Below are 15,379 nucleotides of genomic sequence, written 5' to 3'. Positions count from 1 at the left end.
ATCTGAAGAGTTCAAAGGCTTCCTCCTCTTAGTTCCTTCATGGTATTTAATATAGTCGTTGTTACAGGCGCCTTATGCAAATTTTCAGGAAAGGGTCTAGTTCTAGCTAGGTTGTTTGCTAGTTTATTTTTGCAAGACCTTTATGTCCTTATGTATGGTTTTACGACGCCGAGAGATTCTAAAGATATGACGGTGATTCATATCCGCATACCTAACAACATCTAATAAAACATACAATTTCTTTTATATATTTTTTTAAGTTTTATTATTGAATACGTTTTACAACAAATTTAAATTTGTTATTGTCTAATTGTCTTATGTAAAAAAAAGTAAATTTATTCACATTGAATTATGATGATTATATACTCCCATCTCAATCTATAATTATAATAATATACATTAAACATTTTACTACACATTATCATATTGTGTATGTCCTACAATTAAATAATAATAGTAATAATAAAAAAATATGTAAATATAATAATAATAAAAACGAGAACAAAAACAAATTATTGACAGAGAAAAAAACAAACATAGTTGTGGATTATTTAAAAAGTATACATATCTAAAGTTTGGGCCTTGGAAAAGAAATTCTAAATGTGCAGACAACAAAAATTTATATCGATTTAGACACAAAACATATGGTTTTTGGTTGGGGCTAGAGATTATCTTTCGAATAATGTAAGCAATAATAATAACACAAATATTTAATGATAATATTGAAGAAGTTATAACACAATAATAGTAAAGCTAAACAAATTGGTTAAATGTATCCCAAACCCAAAAATGTTGTTTGCTTCTACGTTTTTTTTTTTTTTTTTATTTTTGGGAAGTGATACCTTTTTGGCAAAGGAATGAATAAGGAATTGGTTTCCATATTAACATTATATCAATTTGTAATAATTTCAATCGTTTTTAATTTTCAAAACAAAAATACTAATTCATTAAATTTCAGTTATATAAAAAATGTATACAACATAAGTCACAATTATAATAATTGGAAGACAAAATGTTGCCTCCTTGAAAGGGGATTATATTTGAAAAAAATGAAAATTCAAAAGCAATAATATAATTTTAAAAAGAGAGCAAAGATTAATTGAGCTCAGAGTGATTAAAATTTGGATATTTCTAATGTACTTGGGTCTCTATTGACATTGGGTCATTTTGTTTAGCAATGAATGTCTTAAATATATTGAATTATAATTTATTCTCTCTTTTTAATGTACAAAAAAAAATGACGGAAAATATAGTTATCTTCCGTATACGCTTTTGATAATAAGTTGTTGAATGTTTTAATATGAGGAAATAGTATAAAGGGATTTATAAGAAAAAAATGATTCTTAAAATAAACAAAAAAAATATTTAATTCTGAAATCAAAACAAACTCTAACAAAAAGTGTTATATCCTAACAACTAATTAAAAATGAACAAGTGATAAATGATAATAATAATAATACGGTATACGTATTTATTTTTTGTGACTCAAAATCATTCATATTCTAGAATTTTAGGATTAGTATTGAGAAAACATTTTGAAATTTTAGTTTTTAATATGCCTATATATATGGGCACTTTAAATCTTCCTCTATTCTTAAGGAATATCATGATATCTAAAGCAAAATAAATTGTCAATATAAATAAACATAATCGACATATATTGTGTCGTAATTTATAGAAAAACTAACGACTTTACTGCTATTCCTTTGCCACATCAACACTTCCCCTAAAACTTCATAAGCAAACTAACGGAAAAAACAATACTTCTCATTATTATATAAATAAGCATAAAATAAATAAAATTCTCTACTAATCAAAAGCTCTAGTAGTTGTAACAGGACGACGCAAACGGGAAGGTTCGTTGTTGCTTGTTGTCTGACTAACTAACGTATGATGGTGGGGTTGGTGTTGCTGGTGATGATGATGTTGGTTTTGTGGCAATTGATTTTGGGGATTACCATTTGAATTGGGACCCAGCTCATGAACATAACAGGCACGACACACACGCACAGCCTTAGTGAGGCCGTATTTGGGCAGCGGGGCCGATGTATTCGAACAAACACCACAGAATACCCCACCACAATTGCGGCAGTGATGACGACGTCTAAATGCAGTAAATGGAGTGTTACAGGACATACAACGTGGCGCCTTTTGATCCGGTATCCAGGCAGGTGGCGACAAATGAACCGGCCTTGACGATTGTGGTGGCGGCGGTGTGCTATTTGCATTTGATTCGCTCACACGCCGAATGCCCCCACCATTTGTTGCCGTTGTTGTGGAGCGTTCACATATTGGCGAATTGTTCTCCGACGAGGAGGGCGTTGTAGTGCTACTCGTTGAATGATGACGATTTCTATACAACTGATGGTTTTGATTTGAATGTGTTGGCGGCGGTGGTGGCACAGTGCTTTGATTTTGGTGCGTGGTTGGTTGTATTTCCTGATTATCTAAACTACGACTACGTTCGATTTGTTGGCGTTGCAGTGCTGCATTTGCTACTATCGCCGTTGATAGCTGTGATGGTGGAACGGCAGTGCTGCCTGTCGAATGTCGGTATACTCGATTGTTGTCATTGGAACTGCCACCACCACTACTACTGCTACTGCTGTTGTTGCCGCTACTACTACCACCACTACTGTTGCTATTCTGACTTTGATTATCACCCTCGGGATTAACTTCTTCCGCCGAATAAATACTCTGACTGGAGCCGGCACTTTCCTGTATCACATCATTTTCCGAAGCCCGGAATTCGAACAGTTCATTCTCTTTAGGTTTTTCCGGTATGTCAAGTTCTTCTTGAGCCGGTGACATATTGATAAGGAATACACTGCGCAATATTTGACGTAAATCAAATGCAAAGTTTGTTTGTAATTGATCGGCGACACCGGCAATTGAGACAAACAAGCGATGCAATAAATTTTCAGTATTTCTGAAAGAGAAAAAATATGGAAACAAATTTACAATCATATACATTTAATGTTTATTTTTACTCTATATAGTACTGGCATATGTATTTACTTTGCATGTTATCACTTTATTAGAAATGCGTTGGAATGAATAACCTAGCAATAACCTAAGCAATTAACACCTAAAAATGGCTGTACCCACATTTTAGCATGATGAAAAACATCTTGTCCAAATGCAAGAATTACTTTTTATTTGCAAACTGCCCAATGACATCATCTGGGCCTTTCGAAAATATATATAAAAAAATTTCCATAAATGATGGACATACTATTTGGATTACCTTCATTAGAAAACTGGTATTACTGAATTTCAGCAAATGCATCTCTAGGATAAGTCACTATTTAAACTCCTCTTAATACATGCATAATTCGTATTAAATGGGTTACTTTATCTTGAATGCAAATAAAATAAAATTGAATTGAAAACAAAATTACTTACGAAAATCTTTAATAAATCAAAAAATGTTTTTCTGTGACTGTAAATTAAATTGTGAAATTCCATCTATCTACATGTATGCAATTAAATTTCACTTTTTTCGATATTTTTGAGCTAACAAAGAAATAAATAACAAAAAAAATATTTACAATTTAAACACTCCTCCCCCTCTCTGTTGCATTTGAAATAATGCGACTATATGCAAGGATTAAATGAAATTAACATTCACACTTACTTAAATTTCATACGTCCTCCAGATCTAACTACAGTTTTATTATCGTCTAACATCGACGATGACGAAGACGGTGTCTCGATGTCCAAACCCAAGGAATTTGCAGCTTTACTATTTGTTATAGTAACATCATCATTGGGTTTATTATTAGTGTTATTAGTCGAACATTCGGCACATTGCAGTGTTCCGCCATTTGGCTCATGTTTGTCGCCACCATGTCGATGTGGACGACGTTGATGATGAGTGTGATGATGACGACGACAATGGGACGACGACGATGATGCTGATGTCGTCGTCGTCGCTGTGGATGTGTGATGTTTACGGCCATTATTCGTTGACGATAACTGAGAGGGTGGCGATGATGTCGTTGTCGAACCATTGTGATGTCGATGATGGTGATGATGATGCCTATGATGATGATGGTGGTGATGGCGATGATGATGTCGTTGTTGATTATCTTTACTACATGTCTGTGGTACATCGCTATAACGTCTGGGGCGCAGCTGTTGGGTAGCAGACGAATTGGATGGATTTAGTGAACTTTGGAGCGACAAGGAGATTTCCGAGTCTTGTAAACTTAAACTAGTGTTATTGGCAGCAACAACTGAATTGTTGTTATCCTGGTTCGCTTGTTCAATGTCAACATAGTGTTGTTCTTGTCGCTCAGTCTGTTGAGTGGAGGAGCTAAATGCCTTGGCACTTGTTGTGGGCATTTCAACGTCCTGGTTGTCATTGTAATCATCCTGGTTGGGCAAATCTGAATCACTAACAACAAAATTATCCGTTAAAGGCACCTCTTGGGGTTGTAGAAGATTACCCAATGTGGTATTGGATATTAAATAGCCGGTGGCACAATCGGCTGAGGCTATTTCCAAATTTATTATTTGCTCAACCACATTGTTCAGATCGTATATGTGGTCTGGGTCGCCATGATCTTCATCGTCGTCATCGCAATTTAGATCCGAATCATCATCATCAGCATAGTGAGCATCTATATCATCGTCGTCATCATCATCAGCATCCCCTCCATCCTCGTTGTCATCTTCCTCGACTTCAATATCTTCGTGGAGTCCAATTTCTTCGTCATCATCATTCCAACTATCTGGAGATGTTGTGCCACTATTTGTTTCCTCGGCAGTGGTGGTGGAGGCCATCGAATGTGTAGATCTTGGCGACGAGGGGGTGGATGAAATCGGGGTTGTATAAGGAGAACAATCTTCCGATGAACTACTTGTGGACGGTGCTGGCGATGGACTGTCGGCTCTTCGGCAGGTGTTGGTGCTGTGCTGTTTTTTTGTCTTAAATGTTTTACATGACGTTTGTTGTTGCTGTTGTTGCGATTTGGAGGTAGTATTGTTGTGTTGTAAAGATGTTGTTTCCTCTTTGTCAACTCGTTCGCTATTTGCTACTCCACAATATTTACTACTGCTATTTGCATCATTGTTATTGTCTACTAATGTTGTTTGTTTCGCCTTTAACGTTTCCTGCAAATACAATTATACATTTGAATAAGAAATTATTTTGTGGAGATAATGGAGAGCCTACCTTTAAACTTATTTCTTCATTGGTACAAAGCAAACGTTCTAAGTAGAACAGCTCCGTTTCATTGAGATTTCTCAAATACTCCCGCACTTTGATCAGTAGGCTACGAAATGGTCGAAACATTTCCGACAATTCCTCTGCTGGCATATCCATATTCAGAGGACCATCCGGATATATTACCAGGCCGGCAACAATTGCCAGACGTGGTATCGAAAACATTAATGCCGGATCAAATGCATCAACTTGCTCCTGTTCCAACAGGCCAAGTTTTAAAGCTCTCTGTAGAGTCTCCGAACACAGAACACATATCAATTCTTGCATTTCGTACTCCTCTTTCGATTTCACCTGGACCATGGCGCTGACATAACGCCATTCGAATTCGGCAAACAGACGATCGAAACGTTTTAAACTTTCGTACAATTGTTCGGTGGCAGCATCATTTTTATCCAAATTTAAACGTTCGCTATTTGGAACATTGTTGCGCAGACACTGGTCACGCAACAGATAGCGTACATTGTTCAGACTACGGGTTACAGCCTCGGCCAGTGGACGCATTTCTTTGCTTTCTTGTTCGCGATTCATAATAGATGAACCGGCGGCAAGACATTCGGCACCAAACCACAATTGGCCGGCTAGATTTTCTTGTAAAACTTCTTCGGGAAATTTGGCTCGAAATGCACGTTGATCACGTTCATCGCCCAATAGTTCTTCAATGATTAAGTTTGTAATGGCCAACACTTTATCCTTTTGGGAGGGGGGAAGAGAAAAAATGGGTAATTGAAATTTTAAGTTTATTGTGAACGAACTGAGGAAACTTACTTGACCCTGTCGAAGCCTGGAAACCAAACGAGAACATCTATCTGGTTCAGCTCTGCCATCGAAACTATCGAGTTCACTAGCTACGGCGGCAAGGGCACGATCAGCATGAAAAAATCGTGCCAACAAAGATTTATCATCTGCCTGAAATTTGGAAAATAAAAATTTTTCAAATTAAAACTTTTTGAAAATAAGCGGGATAGTTTTTTTTAACATAGGGAGCAAATAAAAAGGAAATCTGAAAAATTAGGGATAATTTCCATAAAATATGGTAAGGATTTGTATTAGCGTATTTAAATGTTAAGAGGAATGATAACCTCTACTTTAACTACCAGTAAAATACAGAAGTGTAGCTAGGGGATCTGCATTATTTCCAAGCTTTGGAAGTCATAGAAGGAGTATTTGTATATTTTATCCTAGTTTTGTTGACAAAAATATCCTAATTTCATTGGGTTTCCAGCCAGGGCTGAAAGACGGATGATTCTTCATTTTGGCCGCCCAAAGAGACCAGTTAAAGGATTCATCTTTTCTTGTTCGTTTTTCGAATTTTTCCGAAGGACGACTCGTCTTCCAAAACAAAGTTGGATATTTGAAACGTTACATTTTCAAATTATAAGGTGAATTTGAATTTTGCCAAAAAAACTTTACTAGGCACGTATCATTTCCTTCCAGGTGTATCATTTATTTTCCAGAATATATAAGCAAAACAAGGAATAACTACTTTTTAATGTAAATAATTAAAAAATAATGCAAAATGGAAAAAACGTTTATATTGACATAAAAAAACTTACTAAACTAACGGCTTAGCATTATGAAAAAACAAAAGCAAACAATAGTTAGAAATGTAAATAAAATTCTAAAAACCGGTAGGTATTATAAGTCGAAAGTAAGTGGGTATATACATATATACTATTTTCCTTGTTCTCAATATTTATTGTATTTATTTACTTGGCTTAGTTTTGTATTTACTGTAAAAGTAATTCATTAATTTAAAGACGGAATAAAAGGGTAATTAACAATTCATTGCAAGCGTTGCCCCAGCAATGTACACAATACTCAAAACAAAAGCAAAAAATATAACGAATATAAAATCCGCATTACCAAAAATGGTCATGTTAATGAACCCGAGGAGTTGGTTTTTTTGTTCAGATTTTTTTCTTGTCTAAACAAATTCTCATATCTAAATAAATAAAAATACAACAAGAAAATGTAAAGTTATATTTTCTTTACGGGAACAATGAAAATAAAAACCACTGACCTATGGTTTCGTTAAAATCGTATAACTTCACTTTTACTTAAACATTAATCTGTTCTTTAGAAATAGTTTAAATTGTTTGGAACTTAATAGAGTTATAAAATATGTTGTTTATTTTTATATACACATTCTTCAAGTTATTTTACTGAAAGCAAACTTTTGCTTTCCTTTGTTTTGAGCTTTAATAGCAAGACATTTCATAACTAGATATTTTTTTTTTAAATTTAACTTTCGCTTTACCCTATTCGGAGATACTAATATTTGCAAGCAAAGTAGCTGCAAAGCTGAATTGTTTACAGAACAAATGACTTTTCACGATGAAATAAATTAATCCAGAAACTAATACGAATATCAGGGTGTGTATATTTGACAAATGTACTCATGGAGAATCTTTAATTATTTCAAATCAGTTATTCCTCAACAAAATCCGTTGGGAAATTGTAATACAAATACACTGACACATTCAATATATTTCACGATGAAATAAATTAATCCAGAAACTAATACGAATATCAGGGCGTGTATATTTGACAAATGTTGTACTCACGGATAATCTTTAATTATTTCAAATCAGTTATTCCTCAACCAAATCTGTTGGGAAATTGTAATACAAATACACTGACACATTCAATATATCACAAGTAAAACCGTTGTTAAGTTCGGCCGGGGCAAAACCTGTGGGAACTATGTCATGATAAATTAAATATCAATATTCCAAAAACTGGACTTAATTGACAATTTTCTAGAAGATATATATTTATTCATCAGAAATCTGGAATGCCATGCCGTCTCCCTATATCGGCCCAACTTAACAACCTTAATTTAAAGTTTTTAGCTTACCATTCACATGCTACGAAATTGTACCAAATTTAGTACTCTTCGGATACTTATAGTTCGAATGTCCAAAATACTCTTTGCTATATCTATTCTACACTCCATCAGTGACCCTCATTTCAAATTTCACCAAATACTACTTTTCGTGCAGCTTTAGTACGAATTTCCAAAAACCAAGCTTTACTTGTCACCATTGGACCAAGAGTGACCCTCATTCAAAATTTCAAGATTCTAGCTTCAGCCGTTCCGTCTAGGCGTTGATGAAGCGTTAACTGAATCAATCAGAGACAAAATATTGTGAACTGTTGTTATCCCACATATTTAATAGAAATTACTATAAACTTACAAAAGGTAATACACTATTTATGTACATATGTATGTTAAATTGTACAAAGTAGTTGGGACATTATTCTCCATTCAATATTTCCTGTTTGGAGGCCATCATCAACATCATCATCGTAAAATACAATATGACAAATGCTGACGTCAGCATAGTCATAAGGATGATGATAAACTTGAAAATTTAAATCAAAGCCAGACCCCGCATACTTTCCTCCTTTATATATGAAAATGACCTTCAAAAATACACGCAGCACACAGTTGCTCGTCGTTCACTCAATCAAATTAATAGGAAAAGGATTTGTTGTTAAATGTTGAAATATATTTGTTTCTCTCCAATATGTAGCGTTCAGAAATTTTAAACATAAATATAAATTATTGTTAACATATTTGTATTGTTTGTCCTACATTCATACATAGATAGATAACATATGTACGAACAAAAAATCTACTGTCCGAATTTTTCAACAAATGGTTGATATACTAACAACACCATACACATAAATAAATATTAAATTATCGAAAAACAAATATACATACGTTCATATGTACAACAGTCTGTCAAGTAAATCTTGACAAAATATATAAGGAATATAATTAATTTGGTAAATACAGTCGAAATCGCTTATTAATTATGACGGTCTAGGGACCGGTGAAATATAAGCGACATCAAATAAAGGACAGCACTTTTGCGATGCTTTTGTATAAAGTCGTTAAAAGCTATTTCGAGTATAAGACAACAAAAGTGAAACACATACCTAATTTCATAAATAGTACATAGTAGCAATAAAAACAAATCATTGATTATTAATTTGTTCATAAATTTCTAAAGTCATTTTGTTTTTCGAAAACATTTACTTGGCAAACTGAATTTAGGTAAACATTTTTATTTGATGATGTTGTTGCTGTTATTGATATTCTTATCATATCACTCACTCACTCTCAAATACGAGAATACAAATAAACAAAATAATTATCTGACAGATAATTGTCATATCACTGAAAATGGGTGAGTAAGTAATGGTGTGTTTTGATAAAGAATTGATTTCTAATTGACAATTTTTGGAAATAAGATTTTGAGAAATGAACACAGTGGATTAAGAAAATCAAGTCATCCAGAACGACATTCACGACCTGTTGTGAGAAAGGTATTTTCACTGTATTAGCTAATAGAATCCAGTATGACATACACGACCTCTCCTGAGAAAGGTATTTACCTTGAATTAGTCAATAAAATTATTCATGGCATCAGGCAAACTCGATAGGCGATTTCTTATACCTTTGTACATTTCTATTTTTTTAATATTTTTAATTATCTGCAGATTATAGTGAACACTGAGAGCGGTAACAGCCACCTTTGAAGAAATTAAGAAGGAGTCTGCCAAAGTGGGTCTGGCAGTAAATGGCGACAAGACCAAGCTGATGGTATCAACCCGCAAGACATCCAGTAGACTCGCACCAACTGTGGAACTTGAGAACTACAGCTTCGAGGTAGTCAAAGATGTTTTATACCTTGGTACCGCCATTAACAAAACGAATGACTTCAGTTATGAAATTCGGAGAAGGATAGTGATGGCCAACAGATGCTACTATGGTTTGAGCAAACAACTCAAAAGCAAGGCCACCTTCGCCAGACCAAACTCACACTCTACAAGACGCTGATACTACCCGTGCTGTTATATGGATCTGAAGCATTGGTACTTCCGCAAGCAGATGAGGCAGCTCTTGGAGTGTTTGAGCGAAAAATTCTCCGAAAGATCTATGGGCCGATCTGCGTTGACGGTGATTGTCGCCGTCGAATGAACCATGAGTTGTACCAGCTATTCTCGGACATCGACATTGTTAGACGTAGTTAGCTGCAGTCATTACGTTGGCAAGGTCATGTTGTGGGAATGGATGAAGATGCCCCAGCCCAGAAGGCATGTAAAAGGGAACCAGCTGATGCTCTACGCAGAAGGGGAAGCCCACGAATAAGATGGAAAGACCAAGGAGTAAGGTCTTCCAATTTTTTAAAGACAATTATTTTTATATCGGTCTTCCAATTTTTTTAAAGACAATCAAGTCAAAGCGAAGGTACCTTACATATAAAATATTAGGTTGGGGAAAAAGAAATCCATTATTTTGTATGATTTGTTGCCATTTTAAAAGGAACTTCATTATGCCTCTTTCATAGAAGTCCTGCTCTCTATTTGCAGAAACCTCTAGTAGTCGATTTTCACAATGCTCCCTAGATACCAATTTTTTATCATTAAAGAAATTTTGCAATGCAAAAAAAAATATGATAATCGCTTGGTGCCAAGTCCGGACCAACCAAGCTCCCGAAGTATCTGGCGAATCACTGTAGATGTGTGTGGCTTGGGGTTTTCCTGGTGGAACACGTCACCTCTCCTGTTGGCCAATTCTGACCGATTCTGCTCAATTGTAAATGGTTTAAAACAGTTTTATGGTCGATTTTTAACTCCTGGCGATGTTACGACTGATAACATGCCGGTCAACATCGATAATTTCTCATACTTCTTTTTCCCCAACCAACTACATAGTAGGATGTTTAAAACCCTATAGTTTCTGCGGGACGTCTTTCACAGGAAATATGTAATTCCAGTCATTTATGTACCACAAATAGGGAGGTTCAGTAATATGGAGGATACGAAATAACTCTATATTTTGGACCCGATTCCGGATCGTTTGATTACAGCGATATGGTCTTCCAAAATTCCACAGGGACCCTTATGAAATTATTTTTCTATGGACACAAATTCCAAAATCCACTTCGCGACAGAAGTGGCCCTATACCTATAAACCCTATAGTTTCTCCGGGACGTCTTTCACAGGAAATATGTAATTCCAGTCATTTATGTACCACAAATAGGAAGGTTCAGTAATATGGAGGATACGAAATAACTCTATATTTTGGACCCGATTCCGGATCGTTTGATTACAGCGATATGGTCTTCCAAAATTCCACAGGGACCATTATGAAAACATTTTTCTATGGACACAAATTCCAAAATCCTCTTCGCGACATAAGTGGCCTTCATTGGAAGATTTCATTTCATTTATTCAATTCATTCCATAATACTAAAGCCTTTTTACGACTTTTTGCTATGAACCGATGCCAGCAGAGGGTACGCGACAGAATCCCATTTTAAATAGAAAAACTTTTGTGGATGGCTACGTGGATCAACAGATGTCAACGCCAGCTTCGCGACAAAAATCTCCTTTTAAATATAATAGACTTCTTACATTGAATTTTTGCTGCGCAACTGTGTAGGTCCATATCTCGGGAATATGGATTTCAGAAAATCGCTATAACAGGGAGGCCCTGATTACAATGGTATAAATTATTTCTTGAGGAAATTCTTATTTCGCTTGGACAAGTGTTTTATCATGATTTTTAAAATTCACTAAGGGAATATGGGTATCATCTTAAAGCATTTAAGTTCTGATTACAAAAATGTAATTTTCTTTTCGAAAAAGACCTCCAAAAAATTCTTAAAAACAATATGGGTCTCCAAACGGAAGTATGGTCGATAAGAAAGATACATTTTCGTAATCACGATTTCAATCGCTTTTAATTCATACCAATACACGGCTCAGAGAGGAACTTTGGGGCCATATCTGGCACCAACCGTCAGAATCAGGGCCCCAAGGATTGCATAGGGTAAAAATTTCTAAACTATGCGCGACCGGGCCTTAAACTAGACTTAAGTCATAAATGCCTTGAGTATAACGTGCGGTGTTAATTTAAACTGCCCAAGCTAGTCATTTTCAAATTGTTTTAATGCTAAACGTTTTATATTGTTTCAATACTCTCAGTTTAATGTTTAATTGATACAAAATAATTTGTTTTTAGTGTTATTCATTAATAATTAACAACAAATCAATTGAAATTAACTCCAAAAATGCTCGGCTCTAATCAAATCGACAATTGTTGTGGACAATATGTTGATGTGAGATTAAATGAATGACTCAATTTACATTCATCTCACTGATGACGTACGACGAATTTACAGCTGTAATCTCCCCCAAAATATATTTTTTATTCTCAAGCCCCAATAACAAAAAATTAAAACGAAATAAAATGCATCAACCCACAATTTACCCGAACCGCGATTGATATCGACATGAGTCATATTATTTACTACTGAATGAATCGTCCCGTCATTAACAGACCCTACTACTACTACCACCCATCCGTTAACATTCAACCCCCGCGGCCAAAAAAAAACGAAGCAAATACAATTCACTTCAATTGAAATAAATAAAATTTAAACAGAAAAAAATAATTACAAATTGACAAAGTGATTTTTGGCTGTTTGTCATACACACACACAGATATTTATTTTAAGGCCAACAAAAATTGCCAAACAATGACCCCATTATTTTCGTTTAAGCCTAACACACATTCCATTTTCTTCTTCGAGCTTTTTTTTTTGTTTCAATTAAAGATGGAATTAACATAAATATAAAGAGTAGTAGCAAAGAAAACCTGTTGTTTCTTCAAGTCCAGTGGAAAAACAAGGAAATTGAATGTAAGACGTTGACAGTAGCAATCCTACAACAACAAAAATAAAAATAACAATACCAAATATGTCCTAACGTTAAACAACGGCGACAGCAAACTCATGCACAACAAAACCAGCAACAACAACAATGTGGTAAAAATAAAACAAACAAGAGCTTGCCCCCTTTTTTAATTGCGTTACCACCTAAATACGAAGTACGTATTTTAATGGCAACTTCGTTCCAAGACACAAGATATATACAACAACAAAGGCAACAACATGAAAAGACAACGCAATTTCAAGTGGAGATTCGATTGACACTGTTGTGTTGTTGTTGTTCTTTGTTTTGTTTTTGCGTTTGTGTTTGCATGAAATGGAATGAAGCGAACGTCCCAGCCGCCGCAGCAGCATATGGTTTTATTACAATAATTATTATTGTATTGTATTGTTGTTGTCTTACTGCCTTTGTTACCTTGTAGTTGTTGTTGTTACTCATTATGACGTTTTGTAATATTTTAATAGAGATTGTTGTGTCTCTCTGAATCTCTTGTATAGCTGTTATTGTCGTCGTCAATGTTGTTGCTGTTGTTGTGGGCTGATTGTGATGTTTTCATGTTTCCTTGTACTTGTTTCACAAATATAAATAAATAAAAATACGGAAAATTATTCACAAAAAAATGCCAACAAAGAGATAAAGCAAAATGCCAATAAGCGACGTAATGAGTGAGTAAATCACGAAGAAATTAAAAGAAAAATATAGAAAAATAATAATATGAAACACGTATAAAAAACATGATGATTACTGTTGTTTTGTTCACCGTTGTGATGTTTTTGTTGTTGTTTTGGTCGTTGTGTTTTTATTTATTTTATTCTCATTCGTTCAAGTTAATCACAAACACAGATACTACACACCACATACACACTCTTATTCACACAGCCCCATCACAAAGGAACACACACGAAAAATGAATAGCAACAACATCAGCGACCGTAATATATTTTTTTTTGTTCAAGTCTTTGAGTTTGACTTGTCTTAACAACAACCTTACCTTCGGCTTGTTTAACCATTTAAGTATTGTATCCATTATTATTGAAAGTTGGAATTGCAAACACTCGTCGTCTCGTGGTGCTGTGTTGTACTACACCAACAACAACAACAGCAGCGGAATGGAGGCAATGAGGTTACAGATGGATGATGAAAAAAGCAGTTTGCTCTGTTATTTTTACACTTTTCTTTTTTTATTTTCTTCTTTCACCAGAAACACAAAAAGCAGAACAGGGAAAATACACCCAATTTTTCCTCCTCCCCCACTGCTCAGATATCACATCACAAATGCATAGAAATTCACGCAAAATAGCATTGAGGCGAACACACGAAATATTGCAGCAGCGAAACCTTGAGATCGACTTGTGACATCAACTTAAAATGCGTTTTTGTTGTTTTTCTTCTTTTTTTTTTTTTTGTTTGGGGGATTTCGTTCAACAGCTCGCTAGCTTTCTTTGCGCAATGTTTCTCCACGAAAATAAAACCACCAGTTAATGTTTTCAATTTTCCGTTTTATTTTTTCTTCGGTTTGTTATTTCAATATGTCTCACATGCACAATCCGATCCGACGAAACTACTCTGTGATTTCAATGAAATTAAACGAAACGAACGAACGACCGAAAAAAACTGTTGGACGAAATGATTCACGGGAGCAAGCGTCTTTTCAACTGAAACAGCAGCAAATTAAACATTTGCTCGCTTCGAAATCCACTACACTTGCATGCGAGTGAGTTTGTGTCCCCGACCGACCAACCGACCGATTGTATACACCTCTTCGTTGTATTAAGCGTATTTTTTAGTCTTTGCAAAGACTATCAAAAACCACATACAATATTTTTCATTTTATTTGCCTTTCTTGCAAAGCTGGTTGCGATTGTTGAACACTCTCACTTTGTTGTGACTTTGGCCAGCCTATTTTTACAAAGAAATTCCTTTAATTGTTATCATCATTTTGTAAAATGCTTTTATTTCGTTTTTCCACGTTTAAAACAAATGTACGCAGTTAATTTTTTGTTCTGCTCAGTTTTGTAATAACAAAGGCAGCGAGTATAGGGATATGCCAGTCGAGTTTTGAATAATCGGAACAAATGGAATTTACAGATAATTGTAATAATCGATTTGTTTTGGACTTTTGCAACGTTTTTATACATTTTTATAAATGATAAAATTTATTAAATATATTATGCCCAATTAATTAAGTTCAATTGTGTAATAAATATCCAACAATCAAAAATCTATTTATTAATATACAAACTTTGAAAATTTGATTGCAACCTCAAATACATATCCCTAGACCATTCAAAGTTTTGTATTGGTTGTTGTTGTTGTAGCAACTATCTACATGTTTGTTGTATTAAATTAATCCGGTTATGATTCCTCTGTTTCCAGGTTCAGGAAGGTTGCAACCT

General features: G+C 34.7%; 1 protein-coding gene across 1 annotated transcript; it reads right to left on the bottom strand.

Moving 5' to 3' along the window:
- Window positions 1-1,791: 1,791 nt before the first annotated feature.
- LOC133333276 (lateral signaling target protein 2 homolog) lies at window positions 1,792-14,122 on the bottom strand. Its single transcript, XM_061541590.1, has 6 exons — window positions 13,975-14,122; window positions 5,996-6,136; window positions 5,180-5,920; window positions 4,114-5,118; window positions 3,638-3,978; window positions 1,792-2,929 (listed from the first exon to the last, which is right to left on the bottom strand). The coding sequence occupies exons 1-6, from the start codon at window positions 14,008-14,010 to the stop codon at window positions 1,810-1,812; spliced, it is 3,384 nt and encodes a 1,127-aa protein (XP_061397574.1). The 5' UTR covers window positions 14,011-14,122; the 3' UTR covers window positions 1,792-1,809.
- Window positions 14,123-15,379: the final 1,257 nt, after the last annotated feature.

The sequence above is a fragment of the Musca vetustissima genome, unplaced genomic scaffold (genome assembly GCF_032173495.1).
Source record: "Musca vetustissima isolate MV318-11 ecotype Yass unplaced genomic scaffold, APGP_CSIRO_Mvet_v1 utg3344, whole genome shotgun sequence".
Classification (NCBI taxonomy): domain Eukaryota; kingdom Metazoa; phylum Arthropoda; class Insecta; order Diptera; family Muscidae; genus Musca; species Musca vetustissima.
The sequence above is the reverse complement of the archived record's forward strand: the minus strand, read 5'-3'. Positions and strand labels throughout refer to the sequence as shown.